The sequence below is a fragment of the Silurus aristotelis genome (genome assembly GCF_946808225.1).
Source record: "Silurus aristotelis genome assembly, chromosome: 16".
NCBI lineage: Eukaryota > Metazoa > Chordata > Actinopteri > Siluriformes > Siluridae > Silurus > Silurus aristotelis.
The window spans coordinates 24,676,050-24,689,301 of NC_139589.1; the positions used below are offsets into that span (position 1 = coordinate 24,676,050).

At 37.8% G+C, this 13,252-nt stretch overlaps 1 protein-coding gene across 1 annotated transcript; it reads left to right on the plus strand.

The window, feature by feature from the left end:
* Positions 1–682: 682 nt before the first annotated feature.
* Positions 683–8,324, plus strand: oacyl (O-acyltransferase like; the record flags this gene model as incomplete). Its single annotated transcript, XM_083565410.1, has 15 exons — positions 683–881; positions 1,985–2,118; positions 2,339–2,417; positions 2,815–2,950; positions 3,109–3,332; positions 3,753–3,923; positions 4,357–4,459; positions 4,584–4,685; positions 5,027–5,192; positions 5,421–5,500; positions 6,092–6,202; positions 6,991–7,114; positions 7,520–7,697; positions 7,831–7,973; positions 8,202–8,324. The coding sequence occupies 15 exons, from the start codon at positions 683–685 to the stop codon at positions 8,298–8,300; spliced, it is 2,049 nt and encodes a 682-aa protein (XP_083421536.1). The 3' UTR covers positions 8,301–8,324.
* Positions 8,325–13,252: the final 4,928 nt, after the last annotated feature.

Sequence of the window (13,252 nt, forward strand, 5' to 3'; positions counted from 1 at the left end):
AAAAGGGTAACAATAATGACAGAATGAGGTTTTGGATATTACATTTATACAGAGGATGCAAATCGTGCAACTATAATGACACTGATGGAAGGTTTTTATCACAACTGTTACAAGAGGGATGCAGATCAGGTAACAACAATGGCACAAATGGAAGTTTTGGTCCCAACAGTTACACAAGGGATGCAGATCAGGTAGCAACAATGGCATATAATGGAAAGTTTGATTTTCACAGTTACACAGGGGATGCAGATCAGGTGACTGTAATGGAACAAATAGATGTTTTAGTTCAAACATTTGCAGAGGAAATGCAGATCAGGTAACAACTGTGGCACAAATGGAAGTTTTGGCCTCAGACGTACCACACAAGGGTTACAGATCAGGTAACGACAGTGACATGGACGACTTGGTTGTGTATTAAATAAGAGCTCCTGACTAGTGGAAGGAAATAGAAGTCCACTAGATGTTAATGTGTTTGACCAAATTTGATGAAAGTATTTCTTGTTAAATATATAGATAATATTGCAGGTCATTGGAGTTCATTTCAGACTGAATTCATAAACATGCCTTGAAAACACAGGTGTAACCGAATCACTGACCTTTGTTTCCGTGAAACATCGATTTGCACGCAGAATTGAAAGATCTCCAGCCTTCTGTAATCACATCTCCTGTCCTTGTTATTTAAATGTGCCCCATCATAGCCAGCCTGAATGTGAAGATGCTGCAGGTCAGAAAGACCACCGTCCTGTCAACCCTCTGCCTCTTCCTCTGCTCCTGCATGTGGACTGCATGTGGACTCAACATCAGCACCAGATGTGCTCAGGATGCTCTGATGTTTCTTACAGAATTGAACAGGAGTCAACCAGAGAAATATGCAGTGCTGAGTAAGTCATTGTCTCATCTATAACCTGCTATAATGTCCTTATGATGGTTATTACATGATAAATGAACTGGTGAGAGGGTTTTCTTCTAAAAAGAAGAATTTTAGACATTATTAGTGCTTATTGGTCAGTCTAACAATATATTAATATTTATTTATTCAAGTTTTTTAGTATTAAGTCACAATATATCAGGTGTCCAACCCATGTAAAGCAGATTTTCATGAAGCTGGCTTTGATGCCTTCAGCTTTGTGTTAACAGTTCAGAAAGACTTACATATAGCTGGAAAAGTCGGGTGTCCCAATACTGTGCCACACAGTATGTATAATTAAGCAAATGGATATTATTGCAATATTTTTTTTTTATTAATCTCACGTCTACTTTTAGATATTATCACAACTTTCAAGCTTGAAACTGTGGCACTGTTTCCATCACAGTGTGACTCTATTTTCTTTAGAATAGCACAATTTAGTTTCTGTACTACAACATTATGCATTTTCATCCATTTAAACTTACATTAAATGTTGTAGTGTTAGAATGACAACGTTACTGAGTCGTTTCTAAATCCCTTAACGTTACTGAATATCAGCTATAAAACAGACATTTCTCAGAGCTGTGGTGTGAAATTAAATGAGCGAAAGTGTCTTGAATACTGTGAATAATCTGATTTATTTAGGAATATCATAAAGAGAAATCTTCGATACATTCGACTAAATTCCAGATACAGAAAAATCTGTACTTACTGAAATACACAAACTAAACAACTCAAATTCCTTCCTTTTATTATGTCTATATTCTGTCTAATCCAATAGTACTTCAATATTATCTACCATAAAATCTATACATGTAGTTATTTCCTAATAATTACTGTATCATATAAATGTAACCGTGAATGGATAATTAATAAATAAATAAATAAATAAATAAATAAATAAATAAATAAATAAATAAATAAAACTATGATACCCTCAACTTATTTCTGAAATATAAGAGGAATAAAACACTGCTGGAAAATTATCTTGTATGTGTGTGTGTGTGTGTGTGTGTGTGTGTGTGTGTGTGTGTGTGTGTGTGTGTGTGTGTGTGTGTGTGTGTGTGTGTGTGTCAGTGTACGATGCACTGGGGAAGATGGGAAGCGATGTTGAAGGTGGCAATGTGAATAGAGTCGGCTCTCTGCAGGAGTGTTTGTCTGTAAAAGGCCCTGGATTTGGAGGACATTACTGCCAGGTGTTCCTCAAACAGGTATCTGCTTCAAACACATCTGGAAAAACATTTTTATATTCATTTAAAATATATATTTATTAAAAAACTTTTATACACATCTGATATTGATTGTTAAAGCTAGTGAGGCATTATTAATATCTGACCTTCGAGAGAGAAAAAACTCCATGTCGTCTTGAACTGATTACATTTGGAGTAAATGCTTTAAACTCTTTGTGTCATGTGTGGTGTTGTCATGTAGGGGGTTCTGGAGTATTTTGTAGGTGTTTGTGTGCCTGATTCCTGCAATGAAGCAGACGTCAGCGCTCTTATAGTCTATGGTGAGATATTTATTCATCCTTGAACCAAATTAACCACCAGAACATCTGTTTTTCAAGAATCAGGTGTTTCTACAGATGTGCAGGGTTACTATAGGTCAGGGTCAAGAAAGCTTGTCCCATAATCATGTCATCTGTTCAAAAAATAAATAAATTTACACCATCATTTTATAATAATGGTGGAAAATGTGGAAAAACTAAAAAGTTAACGGTGATGAAATGAGAGAAACAGCTGTTCAGTTTAAAAGGTATTTTTTTCATGTAAAAACAAATTGTTCTATGTTTTGTGGGGATTTGCCATGACAACACTGATCTGGGGTGTGTGTGTGTGTGTGTGTGTGTGTGTGTGTGTGTGTGTGTGTGTGTGTGTGTGTGTGTGTGTGTGTGTGTGTGTGTGTAGAAGATTATCTACAGGGTCGTACCCCCATCATTCCTCCTGTACCGCATCTGCTTGATTCAGAAAACACACTGAGACCTTTTATGACTCGGTGTATCAGAAATAACATGACACCTGATTTGTCTGCCGTAATGTGTCTGTAAGTAACAGCACACACACACACACACACACACACACACACACACACACACACACACACACACACACACACACACACACACATATACCCACAGAGTTTGTCCTAAACCACACAAAAGAGAACAGAAATATATTTTTGTTTTGTTTTTTTGCTCTCAGGTGTGTGTGTATCATGATGGTGGCTCTGCCTCTTGTGGTCACTGGCTGTGTAGCTGTTGTTCAGTGGAATAAAAAGAGAGAAGCAAGGTCAAAGGTCGACCCTGAGAACTACGGATCGATTCTGACCGCCTGTTCAGCCAATCAAAGCAAAGAATCCATTTTACTCCAAAACACACAAATGCAGGAGAACTACAGAGAGAGAGAGGAGGAGGGGCGAGACACTGGCAAGTACACACACACACACACACACACACACACACACACACACACTCAAACCTACATTTTTATATATTAAATGTTGACTCATAAATTAAATCAACCCGTTTTCATTTAATTTACATATATAGTCCTGATGTCGCCCAAATCTCCTTATAAGGTCTTGAATATGATTTCATGAAGACTTTATGAAGTTTAAATTTTAATTAGTGGACTTAATAAAAATGACATTATTGTATAATGACAGATTCGTAGTGTGAATATTTTCATATATAAGAAGTCGATAAAGAGTGATGATGATCACTGCTTTACCTTTTTCCATATATGGACACAATGATGCACTGATATACTGTACATTTACACACATGGCTGATGTTATATTATATATAGATTATCTTCTCTCTGGATCTCATGTGTCTGTCCCTCAGGTCGTCTGATGTTGTGTCTGCGTTCTCTTTCCATCCGCTCCACTGGTGTGTGTTGCGGTGAAGGTGTGTGTTCCAGAAGCAGTTATCTGTCTCTCAATGGCATCCGTATTCTCAGCCTCTTCTGGATTATCTGTGGACACACGGTGCAGCTCAGCTCCTGGGGCGGCCTCGGTCTGATCCACACACACACACACACACACACACACACACACGTGCAGATAGATCAGCGGAGTCTCTGTTATCTTCTATGATGTTTTGTTTCTTGTACAATACAGAAATTGGACCGATATTGAATTATTATTTTCCTTTATAGTTACAGTTAATGTTTGTGGAACGATTCAGTTCCTGTTATAGCAGCGATAAACATCCGTTCCCTCAGACTGCAATTTCATTTGCCCTAAAGAGCTCAGAAATCTTCATCAGTAACTCTGACTGTTACAAAGCACTGACACTGGAGACTGGTTTTATGTGAATGAGCTGTTGCTATAGAAACCATAAGTATCAGAACAAACACATTATGAGAAATATGCACTACACTACCGTGCTGTGTTGTGTGTGCAGTGTTGTGTGTTGTGTGTGCAGTGTTGTGTGTTGTGTGTTGTAGATAACAGGAAGAGATGGAGAGCGGCGATGGAGAGAGATCCTCTGTACGTGGTGGCCTTCAGTGGACCGGTTTATCTCGCTGTCGATACTTTTTTATTACTCGGGTAAGAAAACCGGAGGGAATTCAGCGCTGAACACTACACGATATCAATGTCACTGCATTTAACTTTTTTTTTTACTTTTTTATTTATTTATTGTATTTAATAAAATTGTATTAAATTTTCACAGTGGACTCCTGAGTGCAAAATCTTTCCTCAGCTGCATCCAGAGATCAGACGATAAGATGAGCCTCCGACTAATCGCTCACTTCCTGTTTAGGAGGTTCAAGAGGTTTGGAATATATAAAAAAAAACAAATAAAATATTATTTAATTATATTAATTATTTACTTACTTCAATACTATTTAAATTTATAATACAATTTAATTTAAAATCCCTCTTGGTTATATATATATTTTTATATTTTACTTTATATATTTACAATTTTTTCATGGTTCTTTTGAAAAATAAATATAAATTAATTCATGTGCTTATTGTTATTGTTAATGTGTTCATCATGAGTGTGTGTGTGTGTGTGTGTGTGTGTGTGTGTGTGTGTGTGTGTGTGTGTGTGTGTGTGTGTGTGTGTGTGTGTGTGTGTGTGTGTGTGTGTGTGTTTTTGTGCGTGTTCAGGATCCAGCCGTTGCACTTCTTCATCGTGTGTGCGATCGTTGCTCTATTCTCGTTTCTTCCCAAAGGTCCATTCTGGTTCATGGCTGAAGATCAAACGCTGAACTGTAAAGAGTTCTGGTGGTCCAACCTTCTGCTCATCAACAACCTGATCACCATCACACACACAGTACATAAAAAAACACACACATTTTAATTTATACCTGTAAAATGTTGATGTAGGTCATGCTGGAGCAGGTTTGGGTCTCCTAAAGTAAACATTTTATGCTCCTGCATCCAAAGACCAGATCCTGTACAATTGTGTGCTTCCAACTTTGTGCTACAAGTTTGGTGGAAAAACACATATGGGTGGAAAAGTCAGGTGTATCAGTATAAATATGTTCTTGTTTATTTAAAGTGTGCACCATGGACCTGGTACCTCTCAGTCGATTTCCAGTTCTACATGATGACTCCATTCCTAATTTTTCTCCACAGACTGTGAGTATGATTTCAACCAGTGGCGGGCCGTGTATTTGGTACCTGGGCCTTCAGAGGGGACATACCCGACTTAATCCACCTCTTAATACCACCACTATCACATCACGATTATAGAAACCATCAATACAATACAAAAACACAATATAACAACACGTGCACTACAGAGAGAGAGACGTTTCACATCTGGAGGTAAAAACTATTTTACTAAACCAAGAAACCCAGTTAAGACTCCAAACCTCTACACTACAACCACAACTGTGCACCTACAACATCTGGAGCAGTTTAGAATTGATATTTGTCTAATAATATGACAAAAACATTCAAAATGTAAATAAAACGCAACCTAGAGACACAGACTCATAATGTGCAGCGCCCCCCAGAGGCTGTAATCCAGTGGTACCGCTCGTATTCACTGGTCTGGAAGTGAAGAACAAACCCTTTCTCGATACTGATACTGGCGTCTACACGTGATGCTGGGTGAAGGAAATAACCCAGTTTATGTCTGTCATTAACATAAAAACATACCACACTTCTTTAGAAGCACTGCAACCTGCCTATTCCATCTATTATAGTATATTACTTTAATCTCAGGAATAAGCACGTGTTTGTGGGCGTGGCCTTCGCTCTGTTGGCGATGTCGTGCGTTTCCAGTTCTCTAATCACCGCGTTTCTGCACTTACCTGTTCACCAACCCACAACTCTGTGAGTAAACCTCACTGTTTTTTACTGAAAACACACACACACACACACACACACACACACACACACACACACACACACACACACACACACACACACACAAATAGTACATACAATTACATAATCAGGTGTCCACAAACTTTTGGCTATCTTCTTCTTCTTCTTCTTTCGGCTTCTACCATTAGGGGGCGCCACAGCGGATCCTCCGTCTCCATCCCCCCCTGTCCTCTACATCTGACTCTTTCAAACCAACTACCTGCATGTCTTCCCTCACCACATCCATAAACCTCCTCCTTGGTCTTCCTCTTTTCCTCCTTCCTGGTGTCTCCATCCTCAGCATTCTCCTACTGATATACCCCATGTCCCTCCTCTGCACATGTCCAAACCATCTCAATCTCACCTCCCTCACCTTGTCTCCAAAACGTCCTACATGCACTGTCTCTCTAATAAACTAATTTCTAATGCTGTCCATCGTCGTCACGCCCAACGAACATCTCAACATCTTCAGCTCTGCTACCTCCAGCTCCACCTCCTGTCTTTTACTTAATGCCACTGTCTCTAATCCATACAACATCTCAGGTCTCACCACAGTCCTATAAACTTTCCCTTTCACTCTCAAACTTTTGGCTATATACATTGTATATTTTTGTATAATTTTATATTCATAAAATATATTCATTACATTTGACATTATCGCATATATAATTATTTGAATTATATTTGAATTTATTTAAATAAATTATTTTTATTTCAATTATATTTGGTTTTATTTTTTCTGTTTTTCTCCTCAGTGAATCTGAAAACTACTTTGAATATTATTACAACAAGCCGTACACCAGACTGGGCCCGTACCTGCTCGGCATCCTCGCTGGGATTTACATAGTGACCAAGAAAGAAGATCTCATAAAGCACCGGGTAAATACTGCATAAATACGGAGTTAATACTGAATACATACAGAATAAATATCAAATTAAAACTAAATAAAAACAAAATAATTACCAAATAATACAGAATAAATACCAAACATTTAAATAATAAATACTGAATAATGCAAAATAACTACTTAATAAATACATTGCAGAATAAACAGAATGTTTGTGCACAGCTGTTTGGTTTTCTGCTGATTAGTCACATGTTTATAAGCTCAGTGTTTTCTAAGAATGTTCTCAGTGTTGTGTTTGTGTGCGCAATTTATATTTTCTTAAAAATGTGCAGTTGTTTGAATGAATACATGCAAAAACTCAACTGGAAATAATGTATGAAGTAGATAAGAAGGTTTATGGATTTCCTAATGGAGAAATATTTCTTGTTTTCCTCAGTGGCAGGCGGCTGCTGGTTGGCTCGTCTCGCTGTCCATCATGGCCCTGATTGTGGCGTTTGCTTACATGCTGAGGGGTCAGGGGTCACCAGGTCATGCTGTGTATCAGGGGCTCCATCGCTCACTGTGGGCTCTGGCTGTGTCCTGGATCATCATTGCCTGTGAGGAGGGATACGGAGGTACGAGCAGCGAGAAAAGTAGTCCAGATATAATCCATCAGAATACACAGAAACCTAAAGAACCCATAAAGGAAGCCCTACTACCAGTTCAATCACCATATCACCTTCCCATCACCCCGTGTGTGTGCTGCAGGCTTCGTGAAGAAGTTCTTGTCCATGAGTGTGTGGGTTCCTCTGTCCAATATCAGCTTTGCCTGCTACCTCGTCCACCCTCTGCTCATCTTACTGTACAACTTCAATCAGCAAACTTTAATCCACTACACAGACCTCAACTTCGTAAGTGTCTGTGATCAAACATCTGGAAAATCAATTCAAATAATTGTTTAATTCAATTAAGAAACGTCAAACTTCACGTGAGAATTTTATTCCTGCTTTTTTCCTGTAATGAAATTCAGAATTCTGTAGTTTTTACATGCAATAATTTGTTTTGTAAATGTAAAATTTCAATATTTCTTTTTATATGTAATTGTTACACAAGCCTGAGCTCTGTTTCTCTCTCTGCAGTTGTATCTGTTCCTCGCTCACTCGTTCCTCACTGTGTTTCTCGGTTGGGTTCTAAGCGTGTTGATTGAGAAGCCGTATCAGCTCCTGAGCTCAACATAAACACACCAAACCGAAACGTCGCACAACTGCATTACTGCATTAATGTCAAAAAGCTGAATTCTGTACAGTGTAGAGATGTGCACATTTTAATTATATATATATATATATATATATATATATATATATATATATATATATATATATATATATATATATATATATATATATATATATATATATATATATATATATATATATATATACATAGTGTGTGTGTGTGTGTGTGTGTGTGTGTGTGTGTGTGTTGTTGTGTGATGGAGAATCTTGGTGTGTTGGTATTTGATGGAGTTCCACAAAAGCTTCTACTTCAGTTTAAGTCTTTTCTTTGATGAACATCTCGTTCTGGAGCTCGTTCCACCTGCATTACTTCTCTTTGAGTCCTGTCACGGCAATAATGGGAAAAAATGTTTAGAAATTGTTTGAAAAGATGTTTGGTGTTTAGAGACTGTACACTGACCCACATAATCAACCTGAAGAGCTCTTTAGCTTCAAGTGATTGTAAATACAGTTTAACGCAAATTAACCAAAAATGTTTATTTTGAGAATTTGAGTATATGTTTGGTGATTACAGAATAATCCTGGAAAAGACACACACAAAAACACACACACACACACACACACACACACACACACACACACACACAGCACAACACAACACAACACATAAGATGTAAAAAAAATTAAATAAAAGTTTGTTTTAAGTAAATGATTTAGAACTGCTGAAGTTTGTTTAGTGAAACTTCGCCCTCTTGTGGACTCTCTTGGTAGTTGCAAATAATTAAATTATAGGTTATTTAGGAACATCTAGAATATTAAATAAGTTAAACAGCAAAGTGAATTACCTGCTCTAAATTTACTCACACACGTTTTTTACTCACACAAGGTTTGTGGACACCTCATAAGATTTGTAGGTGCTTTTTGAACATCTGATTCCTCATATTTAGTCCACATTTGCTGTTATAATGAGCTCCACCCTACTGAGAAGATGTTCCACTAGATTTTGTGAAGATTTATTTAGCTACAAGGGTGTTAGTAAAGTCAGGTACTGATGTAGGTGAGGTGAGGTGAGGAGGCCTGGGGTGCAATTGAGTTGAAGTTCTATAGCAGGAGATCTTCCACTCCAACACATGTAAAGCAGATCTTCATGGCGCTGGCTTTGTGCACAGGGGTGATGTCATGCTGGAACAAGTTTGGGGTCTCCTTGTTCAAGTGAAGGGGAAATTTCATGCTCCTGCATCCAAAAACGTCCTGTACAATTGTGTATACAACTTTGTGTAACAGAACCATATGACTGGAAAAGTCTGAACCATTGATATAAAGATTTGTCCAAATTGTTGAGTGAAGCTGATGTGGGAGATGATCTACAGAAACAACACTCTGAAAGTCACTGTGTATCATAAACGAGACTAAACGAAACACTAGAAAGGTTTTGTGTTTTGTTTTGATGGGGTGGAAAAAAGAGATTCTGACAACAGACTGAGGAAGAAAATACAAGATAAAAGATAAAATACTAAGAAGAATACGAGAAATTAAGAAGATAAAAATACTGAGGTGGAAATGGAAAGATGTTAAAAAAAAAGTTAGAAAAGAATAATGTAATCATAAAAAACATTAAAGAGGAAAAAAAGATTGATTTGAAAAAAATTAGAAAATTAAAATACTGAAAGTTGAAAAAAAGGAAATTGAAACAGTGAGTGGGGGAAACAAAAAAAGAAATCGAATAAAAAATAAGAAAATAAGATACAATTACATAAAATGATAAATAAATAAATAAAATCTACTTTTTTGGAAATTCTGAGACTCTTACAGTTCAGTTCAGAAGCTGGCCTGCAGGGGGCGCCAAAAGTATTGAATTCCACACTCATCAGCTCATAATCTCCATGCTGCACAAAAGGAATTCTCATGGGTGGGAATTCTGATGCGATTCTAATAAACACCCAGTCGATTAGTTAATTAATTGTCTTATATTTATCCTTGAGCTCAAATTTCATAACGTTTCTAAAACAAATTAACAAAAAGAGACAAAAAATGTTTTAAAAAAAAAAGTGTGAAAATGCACCACGTGAATTTCCAAAATGCTTCTAAAGTGTTTGTTTAATAAACACAGCTTTGTTTTTAGCTCCACAACATTTCACAGAGAAGTGTAGATTCTGGGAAAAAGTAGAAGAAATAAGGCAATAAAAATGATGGAAAATTAAACAGGCTAGTTGATACAACACACACACACACGCACATGCACACACACACACACACACACACACACGCAGGGTAAAAACAATCAGGTGTGTAATAAACATAATGACTGTTTACTGGTTGTTCAGAAATTGTAATTCTATTGCAATTCTATGTGTATTTCAGTTCAGTCTCACAGCATTTCGTGACCAAATGTAATGACACTATTGATTCGTGTTCATGGACACAAATTTCCCTCTTTATTTCGTGTCACTGAGGACGTTTTTCTTTGTGATTTATTTCAATAGGAAGTATTTTTCCTTCTTCCCCTAATTACCACGAACGCTGTATTGTTTTTATTCTCGTTTGTTATTGTTTTTTAATCTTTAAGCTCCATTACACAACATTTAAGCAGGAGATTTTATCCTCGTTTATATTGCTTTATATTCGTCAGCGGTTCCTTCCAGTCAAAATACAGTAAATATATTTTCCGGGGGTAATAAAGGAGACTGCGTTAATTAGAGACACACACATTTATTACAGTAAAACCCCAAGCAGAACATCAGAACAACAGCAGATCTTATTCTCTGATAAAAATTTAGGGAAAAAGAGAACTTTTGGCATTTCTGTCAGCATTACCCATGATCCCCTGCCCCTGTTGCTATGGAGACGGAGCCAGACGGAGGCAGTCGTGCTGAATGACACGAAAAAAGAGGGAAATTCGTGTCCATGAAAACGAGTCAATAGATTGAAGTTTGTGATTAAATGCCGTGAGACTGTTGTTTATTCTCACCAATTGGAGGTTCACGAGATTCACCTTTGACCTGTTTTAGAGAATTAGTTTTACATTAGTTGATCTGATGCCGTTCACTCGCCTTCATAATTCACATTCAAGATTCATCTGCACGATTTATCCATTCAACACACCAACAAGTGCCTCCATGATGTGGAGCTTCAAGAAGTAGCTTTGAGAATTTCAGTCCTGATCTGAGAAACTGAAATCTAAACCTGAACTTCACTCGACTGCTGTTACAGAAAATCAATCAACACCTGCTGACCAATCAGAATCCAGATAAATCCTGCAGTTTAAATCCACACCACAATGAAAACGTCAGGTTTATTTCCTACTTCGTTTGTGCTGATGTTACGCAAACACACAACACCCTGTGTTGGAAAGGGAAATAGGAAACACACACACACACACACACACACACACACACACACACACACACAGACACACACACAGACACACAGACACACGCACAGCCCTGAGATGCCCAAACACACTCCCAAAACACAACGTACACATCCAGTTTTTCTGTTTGGAGCTTTAAAGGTGTGTAGTTTGTGTTTTCCTGCATCTGACGTGTTTGTGTTATTGTGCACGTGTGTTTGGATATAAACACAGGTTCGAGAGCGGTACGGGTTCACAACACCACCAAAACAATATCAGCGGTTATGGACATGATATATGAGCTCTATCACCTCATAGACTGTCGCATTTTCACCACAAAGCCAGTGTCATATATATACAAAAAAGTATAAGCCAAAAGTATTGGGACACCTGTCTTTTCCAGCCATATGTTATTCTTTCCTAAATGAAGGTTTACCTTCACTTGAACTTGAAAACCCAAACCTGTTCCAGCATGACATTGCTCCTGTGCACAATGCCAGCTCCATGAAGATCTGCTTTACATGGTGCTGGATGAAGTGAAAGATCTCCTGCTATGGAGCTGTAACCTCAACCATTTTCCACTCCAGGCCTCCTCACCTTCTCTCATACATCAGTACCTGACTTTACTAACACACTTGTGGTTGAATAAATATCCACATAATCTAGTAGAACATCTTCCCAGAAGAGTGGAGTTCATTATAACAGCAAATTTGGACTCAATATGGAACAGGATGTTCAAAGAGAAGCACATGCCAACCTTATGGTCAGGTGTCCACAAACATTTGGTCATGTAAAGTGTGTAAGAGTTATTTCTGAGCCGAGTAACTCATCTTTTGTTTCTTAAATATTCCAGATGTTTCTTAACCCTTGAGTGGTTTTAGAATTCTTGGAACGAGATGTTCAAAAAGAAGCATATACCGATCTTATGGTCAGGTGTCCACAAACTTTTGGCCCTATAGTATAGTGTATGTGTAAGCAAACGAAGTGCTCTAGAGTCGGAGATCTTCTCTGGAGCTTCACTTTTCCACGGTTCAGGTTTTACTTCTCGTTCTCTTTACATCTTTATTCTGTGTTTTTATTTGTTTAGATTTGCTAACATTTAAAAGATGTGAGTGATTATTCACCTCTGCACAGGTCACATGACACACCAGCAGCACTGTTCCAGGTGTTCAGGGAAATTCCAAAGACGAGTCCGACTTCTTTACAGTGTTTTTTTAAATCAGACCTGGAATATGGAAATGCTCTGTTTCATACGACACACAAACACCAGGTGGATGGGAAAGTACACACACACGTACAAACACGCACAAACACGCACACAAACACACACACACACACACACACACACACACACACACACACACATGCACCCACACACACACACTCGCACGCATAGACAGAGCTACATATGTATAGGTGTGTGCTCGTGTACGGTGTTTGGATGTTTGTTTTGTTGTTTGTGTGTTTGTTGAAACACTATTAATCATGTTTCTATTTATATATATATATATATTTTGTACATTGGTTCTGAAGTGTGTTTCTCTGTTAGATCCAGCTGTGAATCATCCTCTGTCGAATCGGAACAGAACCAGTCTGTGAAGCCGGT